General features: G+C 47.7%; 1 protein-coding gene across 5 annotated transcripts in view; it reads right to left on the reverse strand.

Moving 5' to 3' along the window:
• Positions 1-15,201, reverse strand: part of LOC128880403 (homeobox protein homothorax) — a 440,840-nt gene that overhangs the window by 300,206 nt on the left and 125,433 nt on the right. For all 5 annotated transcript variants that reach the window (XM_054130450.1, XM_054130449.1, XM_054130448.1 and 2 more), the window contains exon 7: positions 12,429-12,558. In XM_054130450.1, coding sequence (XP_053986425.1) covers positions 12,429-12,558 — 130 coding nt within the window. The remainder of the gene's footprint in view (positions 1-12,428; positions 12,559-15,201) is intronic.

Here is a 15,201-nt window from a genome sequence, read left to right on the forward strand (position 1 = left end):
TCGTCGTTGATTTCCGAAGGAAGAAGCGGCGCTCGAACCGCAAACAGCATTTCGTTCTAAGAGAGTCTGAGTCGCTCTAAGCTTTTCCGCAAGGATTCACCAGGGTTGAGTGGCCCACCCCTTCTCGTCATCGTTCTTTCTCAGTGGCGTGTTCTCCTTTCTCTATCCCCTGCTCCCTGCCGGCTACCCCCTCTGGACGCGGAAAGAGCCCTATCCGTGCTTCCATCTTCTCTGCATTCCTCAGGGTATTACTCGGACGGGCGTAGCACGATTTTCCACCAAGCTTCTCCGCGAAGTCTCGCACCTCCACCCCTCGTCCCTCGCAGGAGTCTCGCGGCCAGCCTGCGCTCCAGGTTGGGCGAAACTCGTTCAAATCCCGGTGCGGCCCCAGGAACAGCACAAACCCATTACGGATTCATCGTGCGCCATTAGCTAATTCTTCCCTGCTCCTAACGTCTTCCTTTCCGCGCTCCCTTTTACCGTTACCGTCCCGCTGCGGTTTCCCGCGCCGCGTCTTACCACGGCTTCTTCACGCTCATCCCCATTCCCAGACCCTCCCGGTGGAGCTCTCCGTCAGTTCCTAGGACCCCTTTCAGCGAGTCCTTTTTGGTTTCACGCGCTCCGGGAAAACCGGACTAACTCGACCGAAATGTCGAGGTTCTGGAGGGAGGAAGGAGGAGGAGGGCTCGTTTGGGAATTGAAATTTAGAGACGACGGGGTGTCCTTGGGGCTTACTCGGCCACTGTTTGGCGATCGAGACTGGGGAAGTCTGATTCTTAGATAGTGCTGGTTGGGGGAGGTCCGTTGGGCAGTCTATGGGGGTTTAAGGCGTCTCAGGTGGGGTGCTGTTGGTGATTAGATTCTCATTTTATTAGGTTGATAGATATCTTCTCCAAATGCATCGTTGATATTACGAGTCGCATTTGCAGCTTTATGACGCAGTTTATATTCATATAAGAATATTACACGAACTTGCTTAGTATCTATTGCGAAGTAAATAACTCGAAGTGCGCAAAAATGAACAGTAAAAACAAAAGCATACCTATCAGCATCCAACGCGACATTTGCACTGTAAGATGATATTGGAGCGTCAAAGTTCGAAAGTTCGAAACCGACATTAATTTCTTACCAACCTAATATGGGGTGTTGGAGAAAGTTGAGCGAACGTGTTAGGACGTTGAAACCTTGAGTTAGGTATGGGTGGTATCGATGTTGAGAGCCAAGATTCTTTCGCTAAACCTCTCAGGTTAAAATACATCTTCCTGACACTTGGTCCCGAATATTAAACTCTCATTTAACCATAAAGTGTTAAAGATAGCTGAGAATTACTGACGAAAAATGGAGTTGCCACCATATTTTTCGAAAAAGCTCGTCGAATATCGAGCGGCGGAGCAGCAGGCTGGTATCTCGAGTGGATAAGATTTTACTGCCACCGCGGACATAAACTCCAGAAGAATACGCTTCGACGAGGTGTCGCGAGGGGTCCCTAGAGGACCACCGCGATTTATGGGCGGCGTCTTAAGTATCCGTGACGATTCCTAGCCGGGGAACATGCGCGTAGAAGAAGGTTACCGCAAGAAATCGTTAAATCAAAGTCGCGGCTGGGCTGTTCCGTCTTGTTACACAAGACGGAGAGAGCGTTGACACGGTTCAGCCGCCGTTATCGTCGCCCTGTTGCAACAGCCTCTATTGTTGCTCGCTTTTCGCACTACGGCTGCGTGTCTCCCCGCGGAAAATATCGATACTCGTGATGGAAAAAAAGCAACAGTCGCGGGGTGAAACGATCGAGGGAAATTACGTGTTTGGAGTATTGTTATCGGCCGTGACTTGCCTCGCGGAGAATATAATGATTTCAATTAGAGTTACAAGTCTCGATAGATCTTCGTAGAATATTCTACAACACTTATTAGTTGATAGCATTCCTACATACTCCAAGATCGTCTCCCACGTATTCTACCTATGAAAAGGGAATTCTAACCTGTCTGCAACCTGTTTTACAAGAAAACAGACTTCTTGAAATTGAACCGATTAGTTAACAAGCAACAATTTCCAGAAATCCCCTCGGTTTGCAGATGGAACACCGCAGATGAAGTCGAAAAAAGCGGACCGTTTCAGCGTTGAACCGATATCGCTGACGGTGAATTTTCCGATTTCGACTCTAATTAACGTCGAGTGCCGGCAAAGCGTAAGTGTAGTGCAGGCGATTCGAGACCTCCGCGACGATTGCAATCACGCTCGAACGTTGCAATCGATTCCCTAATTACCATATAAAACCCAGCGTTCGGTTTTCTCGCGCTAACCGTAGGAAAAAATATTGCATAACCCCCCGAGTACAACTGGAATGCTAATTATATTAATAGCGGCCGCATCTGCGTCAGTGCGCTTGACTCATTAGCATACGATAAAACAGACAAAACACATCCCCAGGCTCCCGATCGCCGGCGCAGAAACGATACCAAACGGTCTTGGCGTGGAAATAGATGACGGTCAGCGCGTGCCAAACGGCAAAATTTTCGACCACGGCTGCAACACGGACCATTTTGTCCAGCGGCCGACATCGAGATCCCGTGGTTCCGCGATGACGTGCATTCGTTGCTAGAAATAATTAGGGATGCTCCTGTTGCGATGACTTTATCGCCGGCTGAGGCTGCTCGACGCGTTGCCTGATTGCAGTAGTCGAGGTCTGGGGTTCGTCAGGTTGCCTATTTTCTACGGATTGGTAGGACTTGACGTCAGGTTAAACAGTTCTCTCAATAATCTATTCAAAAACAAAACACACGAATATCTCTACAAGATTTCGAGATACTAAAAATGTTGCGAAAGAAGTTACAATGGGACGAAGGGGGATTAATGTTTTTTTTTTAAATGGAACCGTATATATTTTAATCCTATGAGGGGAAATTGTAAGTCTAACAAATTTTGTAAATGACTTGTAAGGGTTAATCCATAGTAAGATAGCATTTGTTTAGACAAATTCGTCGACCTATCATGCCTCCGCTGAATGGAGTAACCCCATTCACGCGCGTGGTTCTGTTCTCGCGTTCTGATCGTTTCAGAGAACCCAAGGAAGGGGGGTAAAGTTTCACGGTAATTCGTGACCGATCTGCTAACCGGCTGACAGGATGAAAGAATCTCGGTGCTTCCGAGAAGACAATCAAAGGGAGCAGCGACGTCGGTGGCGTGGCCCCGCCATTTGGGCATGACGACTTAAAAAATACAAACTACGTCAATGCGCACGCGAGCTGGCCGAACCAGCCACGGTTAGGCGAGAGAGTTTTAGGTTATCTTACGTGCTCGGAACAGCTGTCGGTTAGAGGTGCTCAACCGAGACGGAATAAATTATGGAGATAGATCGCGGCTGGGTTACGCGCGTCCCGGGCGGCTTTCCGCGCGAGGATCGCGTGATCGAGCCTCGATCGCCACCACGGAGACTAATCTGGTCATTAGAGAACGCTTTGTCGCGGTGAAAAATGTCCCGCGATCCTTAATCCGTCGCGTGAAGCATGGCCGTGTCGCGCAGGAAACGAGAAGTGAAGATAGAATGTCTGGGGGAACCGGAATTTCTTTTCCGAGGAGGTCTTTATTTCATTGAAGGTGGACGGGGGAGAAAACATTCTAAAAGATACTTTAGGAGGTCCTGCACTTGTTCAAAAATTCCCAAATTTAATACTAATAATAATTCACAAGAAAATAAATTTGTCACACAACATTCGATTATATAACTAATAAAAAAACTATTGTCTATACTCTTTGACTCCAAAGAAAAACGATACCCCACTGTCCAAAGGAAAACTAGTCTAGTGCTCAGAGAAGTATTACGCTTTCTAACGACTGCGATCATGGCAGACGCAACCGGACGATCAAAGGCGCCGCCCGGCGTCGTTGAACGCACAGGTGCAAGTGTCGTCAGGGATGTTCCCCAATGAATCGATAACACATGCGCGATCCGCGATCGTTCTCCGGCTCTTTTTCCCCTCGGAGGCCTGTCACATTGTGTGTTAATCAACGCTACACGCGCCGAGGGACACGGAGGCTTCCTTTCTCGGAAGGCACGATCCGCAACAAAGCGGACAAAAATCGCGCGACGAAATTGGACCGACGTTCCGCGAAACCCGACGTCGCCCGTGACCTTGCTCGACATTCAGCCTGCCCTTCCCGTGTTCCTTCGCCCATCGTTCCGCCCTGCGTCCGTGTTCCCGAAATAAAAGGGCGTCAGTCCGAGTTGGTCACCCACGTTAGACAACATCGACGCCTGACGCGTTAAGGTCAATGTCACGCCAAGGTTACCTCTCTGACGCCACTCAGGGATCGAATGGATCACTCTTCGTGCTGAAATTTACATTTTCTGAGCCGGGCGATGGAGTGGTACTCTTGATGGATGTTTTCTTTTGTAGGAAATATCTGAACTTTTTGTAAAGATACTATGGTATCTTGATTTCAACTTTGCAATTGTGAGAGCATAATTCTATCAATATAAAATATAAAATAATCCAGGAAAAATTCATCTACAAGTCTAATTAAGCTACCATACCCACCCCTCGCGTTCTCTTGGTGGCATTAATTAACAAAACTGGCTACAGACGCGTCGCATTATTTATCAGCCAATGTGCCAAGAGCAAATTTCAGAATATTTACGCCTCGCGCTGTTCCATCGCCATCCTAATAAACGTCGAGTCGGTACACACCGAGCGGCTGATTTAAAAATAGTCGTAAATACGGATCTCTGTTGCGCTCTGCGTTTTCGATGGCTGGCGAGCCTGGCGAGAGAAAAATCAATTAAGCCGCTTATGTGAAATATCGCCGCAATTACGCGCAATTGCCAAAACTAGCCAGGGGTATCGATGGGTCGCATTATCGATCGCTCGAGAGCGGCCATCGCCTGTTTCACCTGGCGATCCTCTCGCTACATCGCTCTTTCAACCCCCAATCCATTTTTTTTTATAAATCCTTCTCTCCTTATACTTCTTTCTAAACACAAAACGACCAACGGTAAAAGTATTAATGCTCCATCGAACTCCTATTGAATTTTATTCTGTAGGCCATGACGAAGTGACTACCCATACCAACTCAGAATCCATTTTCCATCCTCACTTTCCGACCTCTCAAACCTGTTAGAAAAACCTTCTAAATCTGCAAGTCAGTTATCATTCGCAGTTCATCGATCCCATGCACCGTTCCAAAAGCCACGCAGCGTCAGCGACGAACGAAGAATCGAATTTCAAAACGGTCGTGAGCATCGACCACGGCCTGAGAATCTCGAATCCACTTAACCGATGGAATCGCCCCGTCGCCGATTCGCGCACGATAAGCGAAATTTTTCAGCTCAAGACGACTATTACCGAGAAACGACCGAGGAAGACCGATAACGCGAGCTATTCGAATCAATGAACCCTGACAGCCACGCAGGAACGAAGGCGGGAGAAAATAAAATCACCGATTAAAGGCATAGTAAACAGTAATATTAATGAGAGTGCCACCGGCCGTCGTATACGGCTATCGAGCCGTCCCGAGCCATCGATAGCCCGCCAGTGACGCGAGTTTATTATTCATTAACGTGTCAATTAACTTCAATGTCGTCGGTTGCCTCGACCGCCACTTCGTTTGTTCCCCCGTCTCGTAAACTTTGTTCGCGCTCAGCACGTGGCGTTATCGGTCGCGGCGTTTTGGGCGATCCCGAACCGTGAACCGTGGAAAAATTGCGAGATTTCTGCATCGAGTTTCTTTCGATGATCGACTCGAAAAAATTAGTCGCAGTTAGCGTGGACACTACGCAGTTCGTGGGATGTTGAAAGCATTGTAATGTCATTTTTGCGAATGACAGTACTTGTTCATTATTCGTCAAGAAAGTGTATTCTAAAATTTCGACTCAGTTTCAGACGAGTGCTCGTACAATATCCATCATTTTAACTAAAACGAACCCAAGATCTTCGATTCGAGGATCCTCTACACCGAATCGCGTCATCTTCCTCCGCAAAGATTGGAAACCGATAGAGTTCCACTCGAGGATCGTTCGATCGGCCGACACAGGAGGCGCGGGGTCCCCAGAGCGACTCCCCCTACCAATAAAGGGACACGTCGAAAGGGAGCCGGCAGGGTCCCGTGTTCTACGAGGTTTTACGCCGGGACGCGGAGGACCCGAGCAAGAAAAAGGGGTACAAGGCGCAGAAGTTCACGACATGAAGGCCTCATTATGCCGCGAGAGGGAAACGCGAAAGGGAGACACGGAGGAACAGACGGCAGAGGGGCAAGGAGGTAGTGAGCAGCGGGAGGGGTAGAGAGAGGAGGAGAGGGAGAGAAAAAAAGGCGCGGCCCGATAACCGACCGATACCGGCGCTCGCTGAAAACACAGAAAACAGAGAATCAGCCTCATTACTTCTATCTTCCTCTCGCTCTCTGCCTCCCCGCTCCCACGTGCGCCGATTTCCAGGAATTCTCCGTGATCTTTGGTCCCCCCCGGTACAAGCTTTAACACGCTCCCGCTCTCCCCCCACCACCCCCACCACCACCTAACCGAGCCGTGGTATCGGTCTTCCTCGATCCTCTCTTCATTTATTTCTTTCCACGGGGCCGCTCGGGGCAGATAGTTGTCAGAAACCCGGCGGATATCTGGTCCCCAGGCTTTTTCCCTGCCTCGCGGCTTGGAAAAAGAACAAGGGGGCCCCAACGTGGGCCCCGAGTCGCGGAGACGAGAGTCGACGAACCATCGATTAAGGATCTCGAAGGAGCACGAAAACCCCTGGCGACTACGCCGGTTTGTTACGAAGGGGACTCCTCGGGCCTGACGCGGCGGAGGGAGGGGCCCCAGAGGCCCTTCGTTGACGGGGACTCGTTCCTGCCGAATCGAGGGGGTCGATCTGCTTCACCGTAAAGTCCCAGGATGGCGGGAAAAAACGATCGGAAGGCGGAGAGGATCCCTTTCCGCTACGGTGCCGCGCGCGCCGCAGATAGAGGGATCGATAGAGGCCTCGAGATTGTTTCGAGGATTGAGAGCTGCCCTCGGTCCGCTGGCTTAGATCGCGTAGATCGATGTCTTGTTAGGCTAACGAACCGCGTCCTCGTAGATTCGGAGCTTTCCTCAACTTGGAGAATCTCGATAAACGAGGAAGGCCCACGAGAAACGACATTTCGACAGAGGACGCTTACTGGTGGAGTTGAAGATGAATATAATGGTTGACATTAGTGACATTAGAGTTTTGTTTAAGTATCTTGATACTATCGTTTGGTAATCAGACTCCTTGTTACTTTCACTCTATAGTAGAATCTCAAAATGCTCAGACTTCCCTGCACTGAGATTTCCCTAATTTAACAAAACCACCCCGATTCCTTCTAAACCTGATAATCTAATCTCAACTCAATGTGCTCGACTCCAAACGGTTGTTTTCGCCCAAGCATTCGTATTCGTCGAGTTGACGAGTTCTCACGGAGCAACACGGGAGCAGGCTGGAACGTTTCGTTCCTCGAGGTCGAATCGCGATCGATCAGTCGAACGAGATAGAATCTCCTCTAACCTCGTCGGGAGAAGGAACGTGTTTATCCGCGAGCGGTTGCGACACGATGTATGTTAATGTCCGAGCCGCGCTCTCCCACGTGCCGTTGGCATGCGTTTCCAGCGTGTCCTGGAAAAATATTCCGCCCTGACGACTGGGATTATACACGGACGCGTGCATAACGATCCTCGAGCGGTATTACTAAATAGTTTACGGTGGAGAACAAAGACTGTTGCCACCTTTCACGACTCGACGAACGTGAATCGAACAAGCTTTGGGAAGTTATAGGTGCGACTGATGCTTCTTGAGAGCAGTATCTATTAGAGAAGTTTAATTTAAACAGTTACGAAGAACTCTGAAGAAATTGTCCTTGACACTGGTTTAACCCTCTGTAACTTTCCGTCTCTCTGAAGTCATATGCCAATATAATTTAAATATTAGTTTATGACTTACCTGAGAGAGGCCTAACAATTATATGCTTCAAGATTCCCTCTTGCGTTTCCTATAAGTTCTACCTGAGCGACTGTAAAGGACGCAGTATTATATATTAACCGTGGTCCAGGAAAGCGGTATTTCTTCCCAGTATAAAATTCCCGGCGAAGCACATGAGAGGTAAATCCGGTGGACGTTTCTTCGACGGTAGAAATTAGGTCCACTCGGAGGTTCCACGGTCGCGGACAAGGCCAGCGCGGCCCGTCGAAGATGATATCTGACGGCAAACAAGCCGCCACGTTAACGAGCCCACGGAGAGGGAAAGGACGAAAAGGGCCCGATAGATAGGTCGAAACGACGAAGAAAAGCCCCCGAAGGGCGCCGAGCAAATGCCTTGTCCGACGGTGACAACTTCGATGAGACGACGATGCTATCTCGACGTTAGGTAACCCAAGGGTCCACCGACTCGTGTCTGGAACGCGACGAGCTTCTTCAGCGTGTGGGAGAACGTGGCTCCGTGATCGCAACTAACAGTTGAAATAAAAGAAAGTGAAATTCAATTTAAGGAGAAGATATGGCAGGTGGAAGTGGAGTTTAGATGAAGATCCTAGATTAGAAAATATCTGAAGATGTGAAACATTAAATTGTACAACCAACATAAGTAGAAAGGATTGACGTTCGTCGACACTTCTTCAATTATCCTTTAAAAATTGCAAAGCTTTATAACAAACTCTAATGCCGCGTGATCCTGCAGTCGTTATCGCAAGTGCGCGCCTCGTTAAGCAACAGTTTAAGATGGCGTGCTTTTCCGAAGGGACTCCCCGCGTTGTTTAAAGTATAAACAATACTATAATCGAGAATTAACGAGAGAATAGCATGCAGCACGCTGGCTTGTTTACCGAGGAGAATCGATTCACTGAACGTTTAACAGCGGTTCTCAGCGGGGATCGAGGATATTTCTGTCTCGCGGAATCGGTGATTTTTGCGAGACGAGTTTTTCCGTGAGATTTTTTGCGCCATGGGTTAATGGAGGGGCTTCTGACAAAGTTGCATCCGGTTGTTGGCGATTTCGATTCGAGGAATTTCTATTTTTTGAATTTTTCATAAACAGCGCGGTCTGCGAGCGATCACTCGATGGTAACACTTTTGCAAAAGCCTCGACAAGATACGAGTGTTCTAGAAACAGAGACCTCTTTATGCCAGGGTCATTCAGCAGACGGCTAAAACAGGAATCTCTGATGTAGATGGACGCAAAAAATTAAGATCTCCGGGGCTACGCAAGACTGCCTCGTACCGTTACTACTAACGATTATGGCACTTCGTTGAGAGAGGAATTATTGGGATGTTTTTATGCAGAAAACTTACACGGTCGAGTGGCTTTCTAATCTCAATACTGAAGAGGGAAATCAGAGCCACTATGTAACAGGATGCAACAAGACGAATTCTCTACTTGCACCTCACATATCGATAATTGGTTCAATTTTGGAACATTAGGTAAGGCACTAACCCTTTCACTAACTCGAATACTTTTCAAAAAAAGAATCTCTACTCATACACGAGTATTCCCCTCCAAATCTGAGATCGACCATATACCGAGGAAAATTCTCTACTTCTGCCCCGCATACTGATAACTAGCCCGACTTTCGAACATCGTGCAAGCCACTAATGTATTATTATTATAAAATTCCCAGCTGGCGTGTCAGCGTCCACTCCATCAGTGGTGAAAGCTGCAGATCGACGGATTTCTCTCGTCGCGCGCTTTCCACGCGCGAAAATTCCCGCCAGATCACGTCGAGGTCGCGCAGATTTTTCCCTACTCTGGCACGTTCAAGACTTTCCTCGAGCCAGAACACGCGTCATCGCCTCACGACAGATCTTGCCGCCAGATTGATATCTGTTCACGGAACCGTCGCACGGTACGCTATTTCGCTGATCCAGCTCCACTCTGCACAACAACAACAAATCAAAGTCCTAACTAAAAGAGACTTGTACAATACTCTGACGTTACACTCGATCCAACCACGCTACAGGGAACAATAAAAATCGATTAACTCCACTTTATGAAAAATCTTACATTTAAATGTCAAAGCACTGCAACTTCGAAAATTGACGTAAAGGATCCAGAATTCTGGAAAGACACTTCGATACGTATTGGTTCGAAGTGATCGTCGTCGGGGACGAACGGAGTCGAACAATGTCGCGCTCGCGATCGTTCCGTCGTGCCTCGCGCCGTAGTCAGATAACGATCGCGATATTTCGCGGTGGAGCGACTCGTTTAGATACTCTCGCGGATAACTAGACCCTCGAGCGATTCCGTAGCGATCGCACGGAACGCCACGACGCTTGATCCGAGGTGTTGCGTTACTGTTTAACGTTCTTTAATTAATACGGGCAGAAGTCGCGGCCGTGTAGGGGGCTGATCGAAATCTCGTCACGAACCGGCCTGCCCGTTTCTCATGCGATGAATTTTAAATCTGATGACAAATACGCGACCAGCGCCGCCGCGATTACAGCTGTTACCGTGCCGCTGGTATTTTTAGCGAGGCGGATCTCTGACATCATCAGGTGTTGGAAGAAAAAGATTCTGCGAGGCTACGTTGGAAATTGTGGAAAAGTTTACGCGAACGTTTCATGACTGGAAGGGACCTTGTGATACGCTTGTTGAGAGTGTCAGAGGAGTAGAACTTGAACGAATCCTCTTTAGGCTTACCTAGAGGCTACTAAGGGTCAGACGGATGGTTTCAGGGTGTCTTAAACTTAGGCGTGTCTGGAAATTCTTTTAGAGATACAGGGTCCCGAAAATACTAGTCTGTCGTAAGCATGACTTTCTTCTTAATCCATATCATTTTCGAAACTAGAACGTCCCTGCTATTTTCAGATGAATCTCAGATGAAAATTGTGGAGAAAGTCAGACGAACGTTTTCTGGGATGTCTAGACCTAGGTAGACGTATGTACAATCCTATTAGAGGTACGAAATTATCACGTGTGTCTAGTCTCGAAATAGTAGCCTCTCCTTGGTGTCCTATGAATCTGACCTCCTTCTGCGCCATGAACACATGTTTCTCTGTCCATCACTTATTCATTTCCAATGGGATATTCATAAGTACAACGCTGCTGGTATTTTTAGACAGATCTCTTACACCGTCAAGCGCTGAAAGAAGGAGGTACGTCTATTTTATTTAGGCTACTTCGGTTCTATTTGTCTGGATATTGAGACGAAGTTAGAAGACATCAGTCTCCCCTTTAGTGTTCTCTGATCATGATTCTTCCTACACTGTCATCAACGCATACTCTTATTGTGTTCAGAACACCTAAAGGATTTTCCACACGAGAAATATTTTGCAGTAGCGAGGGATCCATCACCTTATCAGCATCCGAAGCGCCATCGCAACGGAGGCTAACGCAAAAGACGACGCGACGACAGCTTAAACGTCTCGCGGCACCGTTTCCCGAAGCCATTCATTCACTCCCTCTCTCGTCCCTCGCGTGGATAGCTTTTGATTGTTATTGATCAACCGTTTTGACACTGTGGTGCATATACACGCGCACGCAGAAAAGTAAGAGGACAAACCGAGGCACACCTATATAGGACACACAAACGTGTCCGAGCGAACTGGCACGCCACGCGGCTCCATAACGCTGGCACGACACAACGAATATAGAGACGGCGGACCTTAATGAATCTTTATGGGATGGTGTCGTGAACTTGTATACCCTCCGGTGACTGACTGAACCCGACCGCGCTAACCATTGGCGCGCCTCGCCGCCGATTCCACGTCGCGAAACTGTTACCCTCGTTGCTTTTTGTTTATTTGCCTACGACCGAACCGGGAGTTTTGTCAGAAGCGAAGAATGCTTTTAAAATTTGTCTTCTCGGTCGTGAATTGATGTCGCGTGGTAGCTGTCGTATCAGTTTATGTGGTAGGAAGTGCAACCGACGTTTCCTATCTCGAAATGAGGTGTTGCATATAATAGTATCACGAGAGTGAGAGACATAGAGAGTGGTACCTTGCTAAATGATCGTGAATTGAATTGAATTACCGAGGAAAGGTAGAGATTGTATTCCAGTTCTGGAATCGACCCTCTTAAAGTCCTAAGTACCACCACGAAATGGTACAAGCTGTGTCGATTTAGTTTTAACAAAAAATGGAACCACTACGCCAATGGGACGGGTGCTCATTAGCCCCGACGCTGGCGTGTTTCATAGTGTTGACGCGTGCGTTAGTGTTCGTAAAATTTGAAGGGCGTGCAGAAGGTCCGTGGGGTCCCGACGAGTCGCGTCTTGATTGTCATCAACCCGTTGCTCGTCGCGTGATATTGTCATTAGCGCGCCTAGCCCTGAACGTTCTCGCCACTCGCTTCTGTTTTCATCGATCGGCGTCGACCAATCGATTCGAAGGTTTCCCACGATCCATCAATCCCGCTGTCTGCGGTACTAACCTTAGATTCTATCGATATCCATCGAACTTAAATATATAGTGATCCGGAACTAGAGGAGGTCGACTTACCGGGATCCGAAGAGTCCAGACTGGTGGGCGCTTGCTGACTGAGGGGTCCTGGCGTGCCCCCGCTTCCGGGGCTACGTGCATCGTCGTTTCCACCCGCTCCGGGGTACGAGAGCGACGAAGAGGGTGGCCTCTGTAACAAACAAACGCGGAACATCAACACTCCATATCCAACGTCATAAAATTTCAATCTTTAGATGAGTCTACTTTCTATTCCACCACACGGACTCGAAAATCATCCCTCGTATACCATCAAAACCAGTCCCATTCGCTTCAGTATTTCAATACCCACCACCGCACCGATCACGCATCTCTTTAAAAAGTAAAAGTTCCCTCGTAGCGATCAAAATTCCGCGCGCAGCGGCTCGACTAAAATGATTAAAAATGCGGGGTGGTCCGCGACGGATGATTTTTCAACCGAATGGTAATGGAGGACGTGTTAAAGCGCTGGACATGGGCTGGTGCGCGTGTACGCGCGCGCAGGGTACCGTTGCGCATACGCGGAATATCATTGACGAGTCCGCGGCGGCCGATTTCGATCTCGATTAAAGGCGGAGCACACGTACCACTCCTCGAAAATGCCGCTGGCATAAATGATTCGACGACGCGCGCGTCCTACGAATCGACGCCGCGCCGTACGAATATTCGACGACGCTCGGTTATTCCGCGGGTGTAGCCGGTGTGATAATCACGGAGCCGCGAACCTACCTCTTTGGGAAAAAACGCCCGGCAAATTGCTTGTCGGCCACCGTGATGCGAATACGCGACGGTCCTAATTGTTGCCTACCAACGCTGCTGGGCTTTCGGAGTGTTCTCTACTCCAAAACAATTCTCTATTTGCAGGCAGAAATATTTCCCTACTGCGGGAATTTCATGTAAGCAGTGGAAGATTTTAGGAGAAAATTATTTTTAGGATATTAACACATTCACGACCGGCAGATATGTCCGAACTTGCAAAGCTACCAGAAAATGTTCCTACAAGATGACATCACGAGAGAATCATGTACAATCTCCTCGATCTCTATACTCGTACAGAACCTACAGACACGTATGTCGTTCAGCAAAATAAAAATTACCCAAGAAATTTATCCAGGTATCCCGATTACACGTATCCTTCATGTGTTCTTCCGCGATATCTAAAATCGACTAGAATCTACCTGGAAGATGAAAGAGTCTCTCGAATTGAAGCCGTTCGAATCAGATATCGCCGTTCGATGGTAAATGTCTGGGGAATTTAAATGTATGTCTCATCTCCCGAGGTGAATAACAGAGATCGTAGACGCACGTAGGGATCGTAGACCGGTCCTCGAGCACGTCGACGAACACACGTCCTCGTTATGTGTCTCCGCGCAGGAAGGTCCTATAGATTTGACCGTGTAACGATTTTAACCAGATACGAGAGCAGGCAATCGAGAGAGGGAGCGGAGTCGGTACATTATCGCGAAGATGACGCCTATGACAGCATGTGGGAGTAGCTGTCACTCATTGTTGCTCTGGCAGACGTGATATATCCAGACACTTCGCTTCGTGATACCGACCTCTGGCTCTGGAATTCTTATTCCAGCGACCTCGTGCCGAGATCGATATGCCGTTATTTTCGCGTAAATATACAGGCTGTATCCAGAATATAATATGCCTGGAATGGGAATATATCTTCCCTTTCGTTCGGGATATACGATAGAAAGTCGTAGAAGATGGTTCGCTTCGAGGAGACAAACATTGCAAGAATTCTTCGTCAACGTCATGTTTTACGAGATATCAGGCTTTTCGAGTGCTTTTTATTGCAAATTGCGATTTTCTGCATAAAGAGAAATTACCTTGACGTGGTGTTGAATAATAAAAATCTTCAATTACAACGTTACAATATTAGAAATTTTCTATGATACGACGAAAGTATTTGTAATGGTCAGGTATGTTCCGTCGACAGTCTTCGAATAAACGAACGCCACAGCGTACTGGAGTACTAAGTGATTGAATCATCGAAGAAAAGTTCCACGCTTCACGAGTGGGAAACGAAATTGTCGACCCGGATGATCGTCCATTTCGTTCATCGCTCGATCGTTACGAGGAATCGCTGAGAGCCTCTCCCGCTGCCTCTGATGATACTTCGAAGCACTTGACATGGATTCCAAGCCATTCGCTACATAAGGAAAGACTTTCAAGAAGGAAAACGGTGATACAATCACAGAAAATGTACTGACAGCCAAATTATCTATTTAACAAGCAGTAAATTAGTAAATACAATTTTTCACGTTACATAAATATACTCTAACGAAAAGTATACTTTACTCTCACGTTACTTTACTCTCGCGTTAGGCGTATATGTCATCTTGCGAAGAAATTAAAATTACTTAGTAAAATATCGATATATTAGCGTGTGACCCGAAAGTTACACAGGCTTATAGAAGGTTGATTCGAACGAAAAATTAATGACAATTCTGTGTTGCCCTAGACTTAACAGCGACAAGAAAAATCCTAGCTTTCCAGAAAACGATCTGAATAATTCAAGCGCGTGCGTCTACAATTAAGCGGCAATAATTCTCGCCCCGAACGTCTCAATTTTCATTAGAAGGCTCGGCGATCACTTGTCCCGGACACGCAGAGGATATACGTCGAGCGAGCGAGTACAAGGTACAAGAGCGGTAACAAGCGAAGGGGGGACATTAATAATGCATCGGTTGTCGCTGGATTGCTTCCTACTAGCACCAACTACGAAACAAAGGGCGCTGGTTGTCATTGTCACCTTCGAGGTGAAGATCATCTTGTCGGCCGCAAT

The sequence above is a fragment of the Hylaeus volcanicus genome, chromosome 7 (assembly GCF_026283585.1).
Source record: "Hylaeus volcanicus isolate JK05 chromosome 7, UHH_iyHylVolc1.0_haploid, whole genome shotgun sequence".
NCBI classification, from domain to species: Eukaryota; Metazoa; Arthropoda; class Insecta; order Hymenoptera; family Colletidae; genus Hylaeus; species Hylaeus volcanicus.